The 17,391-nt window shown below is 47.4% G+C and overlaps 1 protein-coding gene across 1 annotated transcript in view; it reads right to left on the reverse strand.

Moving 5' to 3' along the window:
* Positions 1–17,391, reverse strand: part of GRIK4 (glutamate ionotropic receptor kainate type subunit 4) — a 460,006-nt gene that overhangs the window by 117,755 nt on the left and 324,860 nt on the right. The window contains exon 7 of the mRNA XM_053366447.1: positions 6,071–6,124. Coding sequence (XP_053222422.1) covers positions 6,071–6,124 — 54 coding nt within the window. The remainder of the gene's footprint in view (positions 1–6,070; positions 6,125–17,391) is intronic.

Below are 17,391 nucleotides of genomic sequence, written 5' to 3' on the forward strand. Positions count from 1 at the left end.
GTCCCATCTAACCAATGGCTTGGCCGAACCCAATCTAGTCTAGGAGACAGGAAGTGGTTCTGAAAAGCAAGGCATGAATGCAGGGAGATGGGCTCCACTGGGGTGCCCTGGGACCCGAGAGAAGTGGAATCCTCTAAATTGTGAGTGGTTCTTAATCCACCCCTCCTCTCTCTTGACAGCCTCTCCCCTGTTGGCTTCCAGCATTCCTGCCCATCCCTCCCATTTCACTAAGTTTAGATTACTCTTCCTCGCTGCTTTTCCCATCTGCTTCTCCCACCCAAATACACAGCATGCTCACTACTCCTCTTGGCGCACATGCACAGCGACATAAATATTCACTGGAATTATAGAAAGAGAGCACTCTCCGGGTTGGAAGGCCCCTCCAGTTAATCACCTCATTCATCCCCTTGCCTCCGAGACAATGGAGATTTCATTATCCCTAAACCAGTCTTTGTAAAAAGGGTGTCTGATTTCATCTGTGTGATCTCAGGAAATAGCCCTTCTCCTCTGTCTGCCCTCACCGAAACCTCCTGCCCTCACCTTCTTGGTGAGCCTAGATGGGAAAGGGAAACATGCACAATGTTGACCCAGGGCTTTTTCTCTCTGCCTGCTGCTGCTTTAGGCTCACCATTTCACATTTTTAACACAAAGCTGCACTGGGAGGGGGAGGTTTTAGCTACTTGGCTCCTGGTTAAGTCTTGCAGGGGACGCGGGTGGCGCTGTGGGTTAAACCACAGAGCCTAGGTCTTGCCGATCAGAAGGTTGGCGGTTTGAATCCCTGCAACTGGGTGAGCTCCCATTGCTCAGTCCCTGCTTCTGCCCACCTAGCAGTTTGAAAGCACGTCAAAGTGCAAGTAGATAAATAGGTACCACTCTGGCGGGAAGGTAAACAGTGTTTCCATGTGCTGCTCTGGTTCGCCAGAAGTGGCTTAGTCATGCTGGCCACATGACCCGGAAGCTGTACGCCGGCTCCCTCGGCCAATAAAGCGAGATGAGCACCACAACCCCAGAGTCCGTCACGACTGGACCTAATGGTCAGGGGTCCCTTTACCCTTTACTTAAGTCTTGCAGAGTTGTCAGCTCGATTGTCTCACCTCCCAAAAGCTTGACTGAAAACAAAAATGCACCCAGAATTGTCTGTGGTTTCCACATTGGGAAGGAGACAGTGTGGTGTAGTGGTTAGGGACTAGGATTTGGGAGGCCAAGGTTCAAATCCCCACTCAGCCATGAAGCTGACTGGATGACTTTGGGCCAGTCACTCGCTCTCAGTCTGTCCTACCTCACAGGGTTTCTGTGAGGATATTATTGGGGGGGGGAGGGGAGCCAAGTATGCCACCTTGGAGGAAAGATGGAATATGAATGAAATAAATGAAAATAAACAAAGTCCCTGCAGGGACACACCCGATCCTCCTCTCTGATTTAATACAACTGGTTGGTTCAACCCCGCACTGGTAAGCGCAGATGAAGTGCAAAGTTTCTCCAAACAGTCAAGGTGGTGGCTGCAATGGAGCAAATAGCTGGGGTGATGTGGGGCTTCAGTGGAGAATCCACCCTTATGCAGCTCTACCTCTCTTTCAAATCAGAACCAGTGAAGGTGGTGAAGGTCCTGTGTGAGTGCCTGGAGGTAGTTGGAGGATGGATGGTGGCTAACAGATTGAGGTTGAATCCTGACAAGACAGAAGTACTGTTTTGGGGGGACGGGGGGCGGGCGGGAGTGGGGGACTCCCTGGTCCTGAATGGGGTAACTATGCCCCTGAAGGACCAGGTGTGCAGCCTGGGAGTCATTTTGGACTTACAGCTGTCCATGGAGGTGCAGGTTAATTCTGTGTCCAGGGCGGCTGTCTACCAGCTCCATTTGGTATGCAGGCTGAGACCCTACCTGCGCGCGGACTGTCTCGCCAGAGTGGTGCATGCTCTAGTTATCTCCCACTTGGACTACTGCAATGCGCGCTATGTGGGGCTACCTTTGAAGGTGACCCGGAAACTGCAATTAATCCAGAATGCGGCAGCTAAACTGGTGACTGGGAGTGGCTGCTGGAACCACATAACACCGGTCCTGAGAGATCTGCATTGGCTCCCAGTACATTTCTGAGCAGAATTCAAAGTGTTGGTGCTGACCTTTAAAGCCCTAAATGGCCTCGGTCCAATATACCTGAAGGAGCGTCTCCACCCCCATTGTTCAGCCCGGACGCTGAGATCAAGCGCCGAGGGCCTTCTGGTGGTTCCCTCATTGCAAGAAGTGAGGTTACAGGGAACCAGACAGAGGGCCTTCTCAGTAGTGGCGCCCACCCTGTGGAACACCCTCCCTTCAGATGTGAAGGAAATAAGCAGGTATCTTATCTTTAAAAGACATCTGAAGGCAGCCCTGTTTAGGGAAGTTTTTAATATTTAATGCTGTATTGTTTTTAACATTCAATTGGAAGCCGCCCAGAGTGGCTGGGGAAACTCAGCCAGATGGGCAGGGTATAAATAATAAATTATTATTATTATTATTATTATTATTATTATTATTATTATTATTATTAGGAAATGTCACATTGCAATAGGTGGAATGCAATCAGCTTATCTTTTTCTGGCTCACCCTACTTGTGTGACAAGGCCCCGGGCCCCGTAGTTCCCTTATATAATAAACACACACGGGCACGGATAATTAAGGCCAACAGGCTAAAATACCGTATTTTTTGCTCCATAAGACTCACTTTTTCCCTCCTAAAAAGTAAGGGGAAATGTGTGTGCATCTTATGGAGCGAATGCAGGCTGTGCAGCTATCCCAGAAGCCAGAACAGCAAGAGGGATTGCTGCTTTCGCTGCGCAGCAATCCTTCTTGGTCTTCTGGCTCCTGAGATTCAGAATATTTTTTTTTCTTGTTTTCCTTCTCCAAAAACTAGGTGCGTCTTATGGTCTGGTGCGCCTTATAGAGCAAAAAATACGGTAAGCCACAACTTTATGGGTTGCAGATGTGAGTGGTTTGCCTTAGGCATTTGGTGGAACAAGACTATATCCCGACTCCTGCCCATCTGCAGGGAGTCGTATTAAGGGTAAACCACCAGTGGGGGAGCCCTATGACATACGTCAAATCAAGACACACTCACCCCGGGTCCCTGATAGGTCGTGGCATGGCCCTAGCCCACACCCGGGCTTCGGACAGGATACCCTTATCGAGGAGGGGCGGGCAGAGGAAACAACCTGCCCTCCCATCACAAAGGCTTACCCAATACCTAACCACCACTTGAGCCAAATGACTCGCCACCAACACCCTCACACCTGCAACCAATCTCTAATGCCCTCCATGATGTCAACCAGCCGAAATGTCATTTCCCCAATCGGAAAGGTGAACGCCATCATTGCGAAACAAGACCTCCTGGTCCAAAGCAATGGCGGGGTGCCGTATCACCCGACCAAATGAGCTCTCGCAGGTGGCAAGCAGGGATCTCACTACCTGGCTAGGGCTGGGGGAGGAATTTTATTCAGTAATTCACACTTCCCCATACAATAAAGCACGGTGATGTGTGGGAAGACCTGCATAAATCCACCAAAAATGCCTTATTATTGCATCAATGACATCCACCCCCCCTCCCAAAAGCCCATCAGTCTGGGGGGCTCCTAAGCTATAGCCCTCCCCCATGTACATGACTGGTCCCACACTTGATGGCAGGGACCCCACGCAGCACAAGGCAACCCTCCATTTACTCAAGGGGAAAGACAAATGATCTGAGCCCACAGTTAACGAAAGCCACCCCTGATGGATAGGAATGCTTGTTTTATGGCTTTGAAGTACGACAGATAAAACTGCCAAGGAAGGGGTTTTTTAAAAATCATTTATACGGCATAATAGAGCTATTGAGAAACGATCACGGGAAATCCACACAACGGCGTGCAAATGAGAAAGATTTGCCAATGGCAGGAGAAATCTCTCACACAAAAGTTAATTTCAAGAGGAGAAGAAATTTTATTCAGCCTCTTCCCAAGCCCATCCTTGAATTATAGCATTAGAAAGCTGATATCCATTTTAAAGAACGCCAGAAAGGAAACTGTAGCTACTTCTCCTCATTAACCACCGCCTCCCCTCACAAGATAGATCGGCCCCTTCATCAGAAAAAAAGAGCCCCCCCAATTTCTAAGCACGCTGAAGCTGTGCCAAAGGAAATTAAAGCTCAAAAAGCAATTTTTAATTGTTATTAGGAAAGGTTCGACGCTGAGGGCCGTATTTTCCGGTAAGTTTGCAATGACACCAGCTTAGGTCCTTTCATCATCACTTTGCAGTCATAGTCCTGGAATTAAAGACCCAGTATGTGCTGGATCCTGTCAATACTTCCTGATAAAGCTGATCTATACATGAGCAGCTATACCCACTTTATGACAAAGAGCAGCAAGGGCCTAACAAGAACAAAACAAACAACCCCACCTGCAAACTAGAACCAGAAAACATGGCAGGCTGCTAACAGTGTGGTGTAGTGGTTAGAGTGACACAATAGACTACAGCATGGGAGACCAGGGTTCAAATACAGTGGTGCCCCGCAAGACGAATGCCTCGCAAGACGGAAAACCCGCTAGACGAAAGGGTTTTCCGTTTTGGAGGTGCTTCGCAAGACGAATTTCCCTATGGGTTTGCTTCGCAAGACGAAAATGTCTTGCGAGTCTTGCCATTTTTTTCCGCTCCCCCCCCTTTTCCTAAGCCGCTAAGCCCCTAATAGCCTTTTAGCAGCTCAGCCGCTAAGCCTTTAATAGCCGCTAAGCCGCTAATAGCGCTAATCCGCTTAGCCGCTAATGGGGTTGCTTCGCAAGACGAAAAAACCGCTAGACGAAGAGAATCGCGGAACGGATTCTTTTTGTCTTGCGAGGCACCACTGTACCCACTCAGCCACAATGTTCACTGGGTGACGGGCCAGTCACTGCCTCTCAGCCTGCTGTATTTCACAGGGTTGTTGTGAGATATAAAGGAAGAGAGGGGAGAACCATGTACATTACCTTGAGCTCCTTAGAGAAAATGGAAGAATTTAAATAAATGGAATAAATAAATAAATTGAGAACACATTTACCATCAGTACATAGATATTAAATGAAGCATTTAAGTTAATGTAAGACCCTAAAGAGGCATCTACAAAAAATTGAGTCCTATATGTTCATATGTAGCCAGGGTAGTGAGATCCTCATATCAATGCAATAAATATAAGATTACAAATAATAATAATTGGTAATGGCGCCCGCCCTGTGGAACGCCCTCCCACCAGATGTCAAGGAAATAAACAACTATCTGACTTTTAGAAGACATCTGAAGGCAGCCCTGTTTAGGGAAGCTTTTAATATTTGATGAATTATTGTATTTTAATATTTTGCTGGAAGCCACCCAGAGTGGCTGGGGAAACCCAGCCAGATGGGCAGGATATAAATAATAAATTATTACTATTACTATTACTATTACTATTAATCCGTACCACCTCTTAAAAATAAACATGTCATGAATTGACCTGTTTGACTTTCCCAGTCGTCTTGGTTGCAATGTTAAACAATTGCTTGTCCGTTTTCCTACACCAGCCAGCCAGGTGTCCCTGGGAAACTCACAGGTAGGCCGTCCCTTTTGCTTATCCCCTGTATCTGGTATTGAAAGATATACTGTCTCTGAACATGGATGCTCCATTTAGCTGCCAAATTTATTAGCCATCAGAAGACATCTTTCACAAATTTGCCCAAATGCTTTTTAAAAAAAACTAAAAATGGCCTTGCAGAGTCTCCATAATGCAATGTAAACAAGCTGGAAAAGCGGGGACACGTGGGTTTCTTTGGCTTGGCAGAAAAGGCTTATGAAAAACTTGGATAAGTGCATTGCTTAGGAGATGATGTTGCTCCTAGTCTACATATTTCACAACTTTTCAAGTCCTTTAATACTAATACTAGTAAAATGCAAATACAGAGGCACCCTACATTTCCCCCAGATTTCTCTCTCTTCTTCCTCTCATTCATAGCATCTGCGGAAGCGCCAGACACATCGCAGCTTGAACAGGTCAGCTTTTGTCAATAAGACTCTTATGGCGGCGGGGGGAGGGGGGGCAGAGCTGAAGAAATGTCTTACCAGATTAGTGAAGATATACGTGTAATAGGCTGACACCATTCCCAGTTCAGCTGCCTGCAAAGGAGAAGAGATGAGAGATTATGACAGCAGAAAGCAACCCGTTTTTTTGCTGCAGGGAGAGAGAATGTTTGCACATCATAGATGCATCCTGATCTGAAGCTTATGAACTCTATTTTGCAATGGGCGTATCCCTTAGTTCAGAGACACCCATGTACAGCTGCAATTGTCATCTGCTAGCTCCCATTTTCTTGCTGTCGACTCCATCCTATGTATCCTCAGTCACTCACTCAGTTGTTCAGTGAGATTTGCTCCTTTGGATGTGTGCCTAGGCTCTTCGGAAGGTAGTTTAGTGGTACTGCTCATGCTTGGAATGTAGAAGATTTCAGATACAGCCCCCCTGATTCTCCAAGGAAAAGGTAGCATTGTGAGTTGAGGACCCTCCACCCACATAGGATTATAATAATGCACACAGACACATTATTTTAGGCTAATGGGCAAAATTAGGCCACAACTTTTATTGGTTACAGCATGTGAGTAGTATTGGCTTAGGCATTGGATGAAACAGCAATACCAGACTCCACCCCGCACAGCTGGGAGTCATATCAGGGTTAACAACCAATGGGAGGTGCTTGTTGATGCAAATATAACTGGAAGTTCCCCTATGACCTCACCGGGGATCGTGCCATGGCCCTAGCCACCAGCAGGGCATCGGACAGGATCCACGACCGCCTGATTCCTTTAACGGAATACCCAAAAGAGGAGGGGTAGATGATGGCGCATACCCAATCCTCCAACACAGCACACATATTCCAATGCCTAACCGCCAATACCAGAAAGTTGTGACAAATTGCTACGAGGTAGGCGAAAAAACCAAGAGGCTGGTGCCAATTTGCCAAATGGATAAAAAAGTCCTACCAGGCCCCTTGGACAACCAAGGCAACCAACCGAAGTCCATAGCAAGGTCAATATGCAAAAAGAAGCTGACCTAAGAGGGCGGGAGATCTGAAGAAAGCAGGAACAGACTGGGAGCAGAGCGCTGCTGCGGCTGTTTAAACAAATTTTAGCCCCGCCCACCAGCCGGCCCTATTGGTCAGCTGGGAGGCTTGGCTGCAGCAGCAGAAGCAATGAGGAGCAGGAAGCCGAATACGCCTCCCTGCCCCCGCGGGAGGCTGCTCCCGCTCACAACCCCTCCCCTCTGGGAGGAGGAGAGGTCTTATAAGGTCCTTTGAAATTCTGCTTGGAATTTTGGGTAGCTGCAGCCAGCCAGGTGAGAAGGAGTTGGCTACTGGATAGGAGTAAGGGCCAGGCAATCGACATTTGGAGGCGAGAGAGAAGCATGTCAATGCTGATTCAAGGTCCAGCCAATTAGGATTCTTCACTTTCAGCTTCTCCTGCAAATAGGAGAAGCACAGTTGCTCCTGTGCTTAATTGTGTTTTGAAGTATATGCATATGTCCCCAAAGGGTGACTGCATGCATAATAAGCTCATCTCCTTATACGCCTTATTACAGGTGAATTTTTCAAATATAGCAAGCAGGAGTATCCCTTGTTTTGGTGGTGTGGGGCAGGGTGATGAGATAGAAAAGGGCAACCAAAATGAGCAACTCCCTGTGAGTAAAGGGTGCTGCCTATGGGACTTTTTAATTCTGAGAAAATGTGAGTAAGAGGTGACATGATGGAAGTGTTTAAAATTGTGCCTGGCATGCAGAGAGTGGAGAGAGAACAGTTTTTCTTCCTCTCTCATAAGACTAGAACTCATGGGCAATAATAGGTGAGGCTGAATGCTGTAAGCAGTGCTTCCCCCCCAAAAAAGAGTGTTTAAGGGTACTCTCATTTTGACTCAAGAAAATCACCGTTTTATAGTTCAAATCAGGAAAAATAAATACAGTAAATGGTCAAAAGTACAAAGATTCACAAAAAGTTTAGGGGTATGCATACCCATGCGTACCCCGAGGGGGAAAAAAGCACTGGCTGTAAGATTCAAGAAAGTATGTCTTCATGCAGCACATAGTTAAAACTATGGAACTCTCTCCCACTAGATGCAGTGATGGCCACCAACTTGGATGCCTTTAAAAGAGGATGGGTTTAAAGCGGACCCCTCTATCCATCGAGGCAAGCTAGGGGCATTATCAGAATTCAAGGACATATTCCAGCTGGGCTAAAACACTCAAGGAGGGTGTGAAGCAGAGGGAGTGAGGGGTGTGGACTGGGGAGAATTCCAATGGCCAGATAAAAGGTAAAGATACCCCTGCCTGTACAGGCCAGTCTTGACAGACTCTAGGGTTGTGCGCTCATCTCACTCTATAGGCCGGGAGCCATCGCTGTCCGCAGACACTTCCGGGTCACGTGGCCAGCGTGACGAAGCTACTCTGGCGAGCCAGAGCCGCACATGGAAACGCCGTTTACCTTCCCGCTAGTAAGCGGTCCCTATTTATCTACTTGCACCCGGGGGTGCTTTCGAACTGCTAGGTTGGCAGGCGCTGGGACCGAACTACGGGAGCGCACCCCGCCGCGGGGATTCGAACCGCCGACCATGCGATCGGCAAGTCCTAGGCGCTGAGGTTTTACCCACAGCGCCACCCGCGTCCCTTAATGGCCAGATAGAAAGGCCCAGAGGGTCTGGGTTTCTCTGCTCCTGGACAAAATGGACCCACTTTGGTCTGATCTTAATCTTAGGCTTTTAGAAAGCGTGATTTGTTTGTGTTTCCTTCCCATTCCACCTCTTAGTAATATGCAAAGCTGCTGAAGTGAAATCTAAGCACAAATAAATTAGAGTTGCCACCCTGCCCAAATTGAGTGTGGGGGGGGGAGGGGAGGGAGGCACTGCTCATTCACATATGCAAATGCATTTAAGTGTAGAACATTTAAAATCGTTGCCTGGGGTAGTGGGAGAACTAAAAAAAGCCATCCAGGTGACAAACAGCTCAAGAGAGAAACAGACGCTCCTCAATTACAATCAGTCATTTGCTTCAGAGCAGGTTTCAGTGGCATCTCAGTCTTTGTAGCTGGCAACCCTCCCATTATCCCCGAGGGAAGCGAGCGGCAGAAATATCTGAGGCTGGTATTTGAAAACTCCTATCCAGAAGTTCCAGAAGCCGCTCCTAGTTTTAAAGTCATTTGCCCCCTTTCATTTGGGGATGGGAGGGTTGAGGGAACCTTCCTTATGAAAGAAATAATAACTGATCAAATGCTAACCTGTAAGAAAGAACATAAGAAGAGTCTGCTCAGTGCCGGATTTATGTATAGGCTAGGTAGGCTGAAGCCTAGGGCCTCTAAATCTAGGGGGCCTTGCCAGCCCTCCCACTCCCCAGTGGGAAGTCTCTCCTCTCCCAAAATTGGAAACCCAAGACTTCATGCGAGGGCAGGGCAACTCGGGCCTCTAAATCTAGGGGGCCTCTCCCCAATGCTGCAGTCTCCCCTCTCCCAAAATTGCAAACCCAAGACTTCATGCAAGGGCAGGGCAACTCAGGCCCGGCAAAATCTTATAGATATAAATAAAATCCATCTAGATTGCCCTGGTGCGGGGGGGGGGCTTAGAAGCAGCCCATGGAGCCCAATTTGGCCCAATTGCTCCAACTGCATTAAGGTCAGCCCTGATGAGACTGTGCAGGGGTTGGACTGACAAGCCCTGCACCTTCTAGGTCCCTGGTGTCACCATTCAGAGTACAGACTCATGGACTTGTTATGGAAATAAAGGGGGGTACTTATTGGAAATCAGTCTTGTCACCTCTCTCCCCCAAACCCCGAGACAATGAGCCCAGCCACCTTTTATTCACAGTCATATAAACTTGTATGTTCAACCACTGAAATATACACCCAATATGTAGCAATGGAGATTTATGTTACTGCTTTATGAATGAACACTGTGTTTTATGAATGGACTCTGTATTTTGTGAATTACCTAAGAGCCACCAATAGAGAGCTCTAGCATCTGACAGCTAACCAATTGGGTACTACCAAACAGCGACCCCTATTGCTGAAAGCAGGTAACCAGCAGGGAATGCTTAAGCTCAGCCTTTGCACTGTTGACTGAACACCCCCTGCTGCGCAGATAATGGAGAAAGCTCATAAATTGTATCCCTTCTGGCATCCTGGCCAACTCTATTACGCTGGTGTAAACCCGGCGCACCAGAAGCCCAGAATAGCAGCAAATAAAATCCACTCATACGTCAGCAACTGATAAGACTTTTCAACCAGTTCTTCCCAAAGTCTTCCTAAATTATAAAGCTCTAAAATACAGGCCAAAAGAGAGCAGGTCTGGGAAGAGCGAGGCATACATTGGGCACCCCAGTGAAAAGGCCCTGCTCCGTGTAGCTCCTGCCCTGTTATTTGATAGGGTGCCCACTTGCCCTCCTTCTTGACATGGAATGCTCTCTATTGGAGTCTCCAGGTCCAGTACAAAGACCATAAGAAGGGAGAGCAGGGACCTTGACGTTCCCAACAGCTGTTAAGCAAGCAAGCAAGCAAGCAAGCAAGCAAGCAAGCATGCAGGTCACATTTGTCACAGTTAGGACGCCTATGTCCTGGCCAAGCCTGCACTCAATCTTGTTTTTGTACAATCTTGTTGGTCCTCAGTAACCAAAATTATATTATCAACATATACACAGGGGCGTAGGAAGGGGGGAAGAGGGGGCAGGCTGCCCCGGGTGCCACTCTGGGAGGCGTGACAAGATGGCCCCTGCCTTCCCCCAGTTGTAGAGTGGCCACGGGCACGCACAGTCTTTTGAGAATTTAAATTCTAGATTAAAATTGATTACTTAATTGAGAAGGGGATTATAACAAAAACACTGGGCCTAATTTGAATAGTAGAGTTCCTGGTATCAGTGGGCAGACCAAAGCACTCGTTGGGAGAGCTATGAGATTCAGGTGAGGGCCAGATGCCTTGCCAATCCCAGCAGGTATATAACAGGAAGACCCAGCTTGCCCAGGCCGTCAGCTTGGGAGCCAACCAGGAACTGCACAACATAGAAGGATTATCAAACACTAGGGATGCTTTAGCTATTTGTCTTCCATTTCTGAACCCAAAGAATCTGGTTGTGGTCCAGTAAGTACCTGCACCTAAGCCTAGGCTATTACAGGGGAGCTGCACACTTTCACTGGTGACTTGTAACACTGATTGATGACTAGCGTGTGTAAATGGCCCTGTGCAGATATAACACCAAAGACAACACTCACATTTCACTTCACCTGCCTTTCAAACACACTGTTTTCCTTGGAATTTCTGCAACTGATGAATGACTACATTGAGTTATTATGAGTCCTGTGTGGGAATGTACCATCCCCAGTCTATCAGGGCTTTCATATCACTCTTTGAAACTTCAAACATGATGTTCTTCAGTCAGACTGTCATACAGATAAAGAAACCTCTGCTTGATTAATGATACGTTAGTTGATTAATCAATCAATTAAAACTGCATAAATCTGCATTTGAATAAAAGTAATACTTGTAAAGAAAAAAAATACTTGTTTTTAGACAACGCACACACAGTGCTTGATGAACCTCATGAATAGGGCCCAATGGTCTTCTGCCATGGGGTGGAGATCTGCTTCCTCAGTTTTACTGAGTCTATTGAAACTTGACTGAATTGTTTTAAAGCTGTCCTAATAGTTACATATTTTATTGCTCTTTTTCTTATTAATAACATTTTTATTATATTAGAATTTTATTGTATTAGAACATTCTATATAATGAATTTGCATATTCTCTCTCTCTCTCTCTCTCTCTCTCTCTCTCTCTCTCTCTCTCTCTCTGCCTCTTTCTCCAGCCATCTTGAACTTTTAGGAAAGGAACACAGCAAATGTGTAAATAAATACATGTAAAGACTGCAATCCTAAATACAGTGGTTGTTGTTGTTGTTTAGTCGTTTAGTCGTGTCCGACTCTTTGTGACCCCATGGACCAGAGCACGCCAGGCACCTCTGTCCTCCACTACCTCCCGCAGTTTGGTCAAACTCATGCTGGTAACCTCGAAAACACTATCCAACCATCTCGTCCTCTGTCGCCCCCTTCTCCTTGTGCCCTCCATCTTTCCCAGCATCAGTGTCTTCTCCAGGGAGTCTTCTCTTCTCATGAGGTGGCCAAAGTACTGGAGCCTCAGCTTCACGATCTGTCCTTCCAGTGAGCACTCAGGGCTGATTTCCTTAAGAATGGATGCGTTTGATCTTCTTGCAGTCCATGGGACTCTCAAGAGTCTTCTCCAGCACCATAATTCAAAAGCATCAATACAGTGGCACCTCGGGTTAAGTACTTAATTCGTTCCGGAGGTCCGTTCTTAACCTGAAACTGTTCTTAACCTGAAGCACCACTTTAGCTAATGGGGCCTCCTGCTGCCACCGCGCCGCCAGAGCTCGATTTCTGTTCTTAACCTGAAGCACCATTTCTGGGTTAGCGGAGTGTGTAACCTGAAGCGTATGTAACCTGAAGCGTATGTAACCCGAGGTACCACTGTATACTTGTCCATGATCCATTGAACACAGGAGGACTTCCTTCCGAGAAAACATGGACAGGATTCTCATGTAAATATTGTGCCTGTCTTAAAATGGTGTCTGGATGCAGTGCTTGGCTGAATGAGTTACAACTGACTCCTGAAAAGATGGAGATATGAATGGATTTTTTCCCAGGTCTGCAAACTGGGCTGTATATGTATAAATGTACAGTGGTACCCATTCGACTTCCAAAGCCTTCCAAAACCAAGGCATGGCTTCTGATTGGCACAGGCGCCCTGGAAACAATAGCCGGCAACTGCATTGGACGTTTGGCTTCTGAAAAACATTCAAAAACTGGAACACTTATGTAATGGTTATGGGGTTGCTCGTGCGTAAGTTGCCGCCGCTCCTGGGTAGGTGGCCTGGTTAAACCTTTCCTGGCTGGACAGCCCCTCACTTCGTGGCTGCTCAGTCGCTGGCAGAATCCGACAGTGGGCGTTTCTTCAACCTTTTCCAACATAAAAGTTGTTTGACGCCCAGTCTCCTCCTAGCCTCCCTGCGCGGAAGCCTTCTGTGCAGGGTGGGCGTAGGTAGCGGAGGACCTGTGCTCTCTCTGCTGGTGTCCAGTGAAGAGTCTCTGAGCCTGCTCTCCACTTCCCCCATTGGCCCCCCTCCATCCCTGGTGTCGCGCTGATTTTCTTCCCCAACAGGAGACCTGCCTCTCTCCCTACTTGGCCCCTCTCCAGCATCGTCGTGGAGCCCCTCCTCCTCTCGTTCCAATGGCAGTTCCCTGACAACTTACTTCCGGGTTTTTAGCGTTTGGGAGCTGATTTGTTTGTCAACTAAGCCGTTTGAGAACCAAGGTTCCATTGTATATGTATATGGGTTCTAGGTGGGGATGAAGGAACAGGTGCATAGTCTTTTATTCACACAAGAACCCTCAGAGGTAGATTACAGTGAGAGATAGCAACTGGTCCAGCAGAACCTAATGAAATGTATGGCTGAGCAAGAGTTGAACCTAGATCTCCCAGGCCTGACATTCTCCCAAGCCTGACAGAGCTACCTTGAGTGGCAGAGAAAAAAACAAAAAAGTTCTTTCCTAGCATCTCGTTCTGCTCTTCTGCTCCAAACACTGCCTCCTCTCATATTCACTGTGCAAATCTGAGCCTGCTTTTTAGCTTGGGGCAGGCAGGGACATCGGTTCTCCATGCAACCAGCTTTGAAGTCAGAAGCTTTCTATTCCAAGGGCAGATAATCAAAGAAAGCCGCAAATTATTTTTCCTGGCCTTCTTCACACAAACATACACATACTGGCAGGTGGGAAGCCAGGATGGGGCTGTCAGCAGAGAAGCAACCGTGCAACTCTGGACCATATGGGGGGAGGATGTGAACTGAGAGTCAGTGGCAGATTCATCGTTCAAGGTTGGTAGGGCTGGAAAGCAGAATCTAGTCAGAGCTCCGTAAATCAAAGACAGTATTTCAACTGCGCTAGCAAAGAAGCGTGGGGAAGCGACCAGGTGGGAACATGGAATGACATCCTGTTGGGAATGGAGATGCATTGCCAACTGAGATAAAAGGCAGGCAGTTTGATTGGCAGAGCTCATTCTTCATGAAAATATGGGACAAGCTAGACTGATGGGAGAGAGAAGGGGGGAAATGGAGCAGCCCATGGCATGGAAATAAGAAAGCTATGCATGGCCCACTTCCAATATCTCTACACTTCCATTCAGGACCAGAACATCTGAATAGGAAGCATATACCGTATTTTTCGCTCTATTAGACACGCCGGACCATAGGACGCACATAGTTTTTAGGGAAGGAAAACAAAAAATAAGGAAACAAGAAATAAGAAAACAACGCAAAGCATCCTGAGCTAAGAGGGAGAGCTCCTCCATCTTCGCTCAGGAGGCTTTGCGGGGCTATCCCTGAAGCCAGGAGAGCAAGCGGGATTGGTGCGGGAAGCCCTCCTGGCTTCAGAGAAAGCAAGCCTACTGGCTTTCCCCCCACCTCCCGCAAGAGCCACACACTCTTTAAAGCTCTCGGGGGCTTTTCTGGGAGGTGGGGGAAGGGACAGAGCCACGCGCTCTGCCGCAAAAGCCAGGGATAGCCGCGCAAAGCCTCCGCAGGGGAGCGGGATGAAGGTGCTGCTAAACAAGAAGCCAGGACAGCCAGAGGGATCCCAGCGGCAGCCCTTCTCCCTCCTCAGAGAAAAGCCCCGAAGAGCCACGCGCACACTCCACACGACTCTTTAAACGGAGCGCTGACCAGAGCCTCCCGCCTGCATTCGCTCCATAAGACACTCACACATTTCCCCTTACTTTTTAGGAGGGGAAAAGTGTGTCTTATAGAGCGAAAAATACAGTACATAAGAACAGAAGAAAAGCTTGCTGCATCAGGACAATAGCCCTTCTAGACCAGCATCCTGTTTTCAGAGTGGCCAACCAGAGGCCTGCAGGAAACCCCCAAGGAGGACTCAAGCACAAGAGCCCTCTCCCCTCCTGTGGTCTTCAGCAACTGGAATTCAGAAACATCACTGCCTCTGACCATGGAGGGACAGCCTAGCCATTGTGGCTACTAGCCACTGCTAGCCTTAACCTCCATGAATTTGTCTAATTCTCTTTTAAAGCCATTCAAGTTGGTGGCAATCACGGCCCCTTGCAGGAGCGAGTTCCACAGATCAATTATGTGCTGTGTGCAGAAGTACTTTCTTTTATCTGTTCGTTGGATGCCCTTGAATTCTACTAATTTGCAGAGAGGGGAAAAAAACTTTTCTCTATCCACTTCCTCCAAGCCATGAATAATTTTATGAACTTCTATCATTTCGCCTCTTACTCTTCTCTAAACTAAAAAGCCCCAAGCACTGAAACCTTCCCTCAGAGGAGAGTTGCATAAAATATATACTTGAATTCCAACGTACGTAAGTCAGATACATGCAATCAATTACCAGATTTCTTTAAAAGGAAATGGACCGTGTGGTTTTGATCTGCATACTTTGGACTGTACACACAAGGGAATTATTGGGAAATGTCAACCCTGTGTGCCAATGCAGAGCCATTGAGTGTTAGGTAGGTGTACTGCTTGGTCACTGAAGGGAAGTACAGTCTCACTTCCCACAATGCAATGGGCCTGACTGAGAGAGAAGTACCATCTGATCTGGCCCAACATTTGTCAGGGAGAGGACCATGGCTCAGAGGAAGCGTGCATGCTTTGGCTTCAGGAAGCCGCAGGTTCAATCCCTGATATCTCCAGTTAAAAGGGTGAGGAAGGAGGTGATGAGAGAAAGGCTTTGTCTTATATAATAATAATAATAATAATAATAATAATAATAATAATAATAATTTATTATTTATACCCCGCCCATCTGGCTGGGTTTCCCCAGCCACTCTGGGCGGCTTCCAACAAAACACTAAAATACAATAACCTATTAAACATTAAAAGCTTCCCTAAACAGGGCTGCCTTTAGATGTCTTCTAAAAGTTTGGTAGTTATTTTTCTCTTTGACATCTGGTGGGAGGGCGTTCCACAGGGCGGGTGCCACTACCAAGAAGGCCCTCTGCCTGGTTCCCTGTAACTTAGCTTCTTGCAGCGAGGGAACCACCAGAAGGTCCTCGGCGCTGGACCTCAGTGTCCGGGCAGAACGATGGAGGTGGAGACGCTCCTTCAGATATACTGGACCAAGGCCGTTTAGGGCTTTAAAGGTCAGCACCAACACTTTGAATTGTGCTCGGAAATGTACTGGGAGCCAGTGTAGGTCTTTCAAGACCGGTGTTATGTGGTCTCGGCGGCAGCTCCCAGTCACCAGTCTAGCTGCCGCATTCTGGATTAGTTGAGACCCTGGAGAGCTGCTGCCAGTCAGAGCAGGCAACACTGGGCAGGTGGGCAAACAGTCTGACCTGATGGAAGCCAGAGCTTCCTACATTCCCAAAGCAATTCCCTCATCCCGGTCTCAATGCAGCAAAACAATGACGAGTGGAAGCAGGCAGGCAGGCAAAGATGCCTGACAGACACTGGAGAGGAGCCAAGCAGCTTCACCAGGAGACCCGTAGCTCAGGTTGAAAAGCAAGAAAACCTTCTGGGCTTCCTAGGCTTTACATAGGAGGAAGCATTCAGTTCCTCCTGGTTGCTTGAGTGTCTCTTTAGCAGGGCTTCCCAGAAGTATCTGCCCAGTGGTTTGAAAGGAGGCACAGTGGGTATGCAGCTTGCTCAGTTTCCCATTGTGCCCAGTTTGAGATCTGAAGTGCCAGAGAGAGAGAACAGGCACATGTGCATGGTGCCACACATGCCCTGTGGCGTGTTTAAAAGTGCCCTCAGGGAAGCAAAATACCCCTGTCAAAAATAAGAGGTTGCTTATCTTCTGCTTTCAGGGCACGCCTACCAGCAGCAGCAGCAGCAACCGAGTAAAACTTTTGCTACCATCTTCTTGCTTTTCTTTGCTACTGCTCTTGTCTGAAGGGAGAGGGGAGATTCGGGAGCATCCCTGGAGGAGGACCTTGGGCCCACCCAGTGCTGATTTGCAACAGCTGGCCTGATTCCAGACATTTGGGTGGGGAGGTTAAAAATGGAAAAATAGTCGTATATTTGTGAATTGGTAGGCGGGCATATTTTTGTTTATATGCCATTTGTTAATGAAATTTGTTATTACTTATATGGTGGGTGTGTAGTTTTTTGTTTCTTCATAAATGTAATGTTAGATGATATATTGACTTATTGTATGATCCCCCCTTTTTCCTTTCCTTACGGTATTGTGTATGTGTGTGTAAGAATATATACATTGCTGTAAGTCATTTGAAAACCTTCAGGTGACAAGTGACTAATGAGTTAGTTAGTTAGTTAGTTAGTTAGTTAGTTAGTTAGTTAGTTAACACCCCATCTAGCAGGGTTCATCTGGAGCTCTGGT

Source organism: Podarcis raffonei, chromosome 15, assembly GCF_027172205.1.
Source record: "Podarcis raffonei isolate rPodRaf1 chromosome 15, rPodRaf1.pri, whole genome shotgun sequence".
Classification (NCBI taxonomy): Eukaryota; Metazoa; Chordata; class Lepidosauria; order Squamata; family Lacertidae; genus Podarcis; species Podarcis raffonei.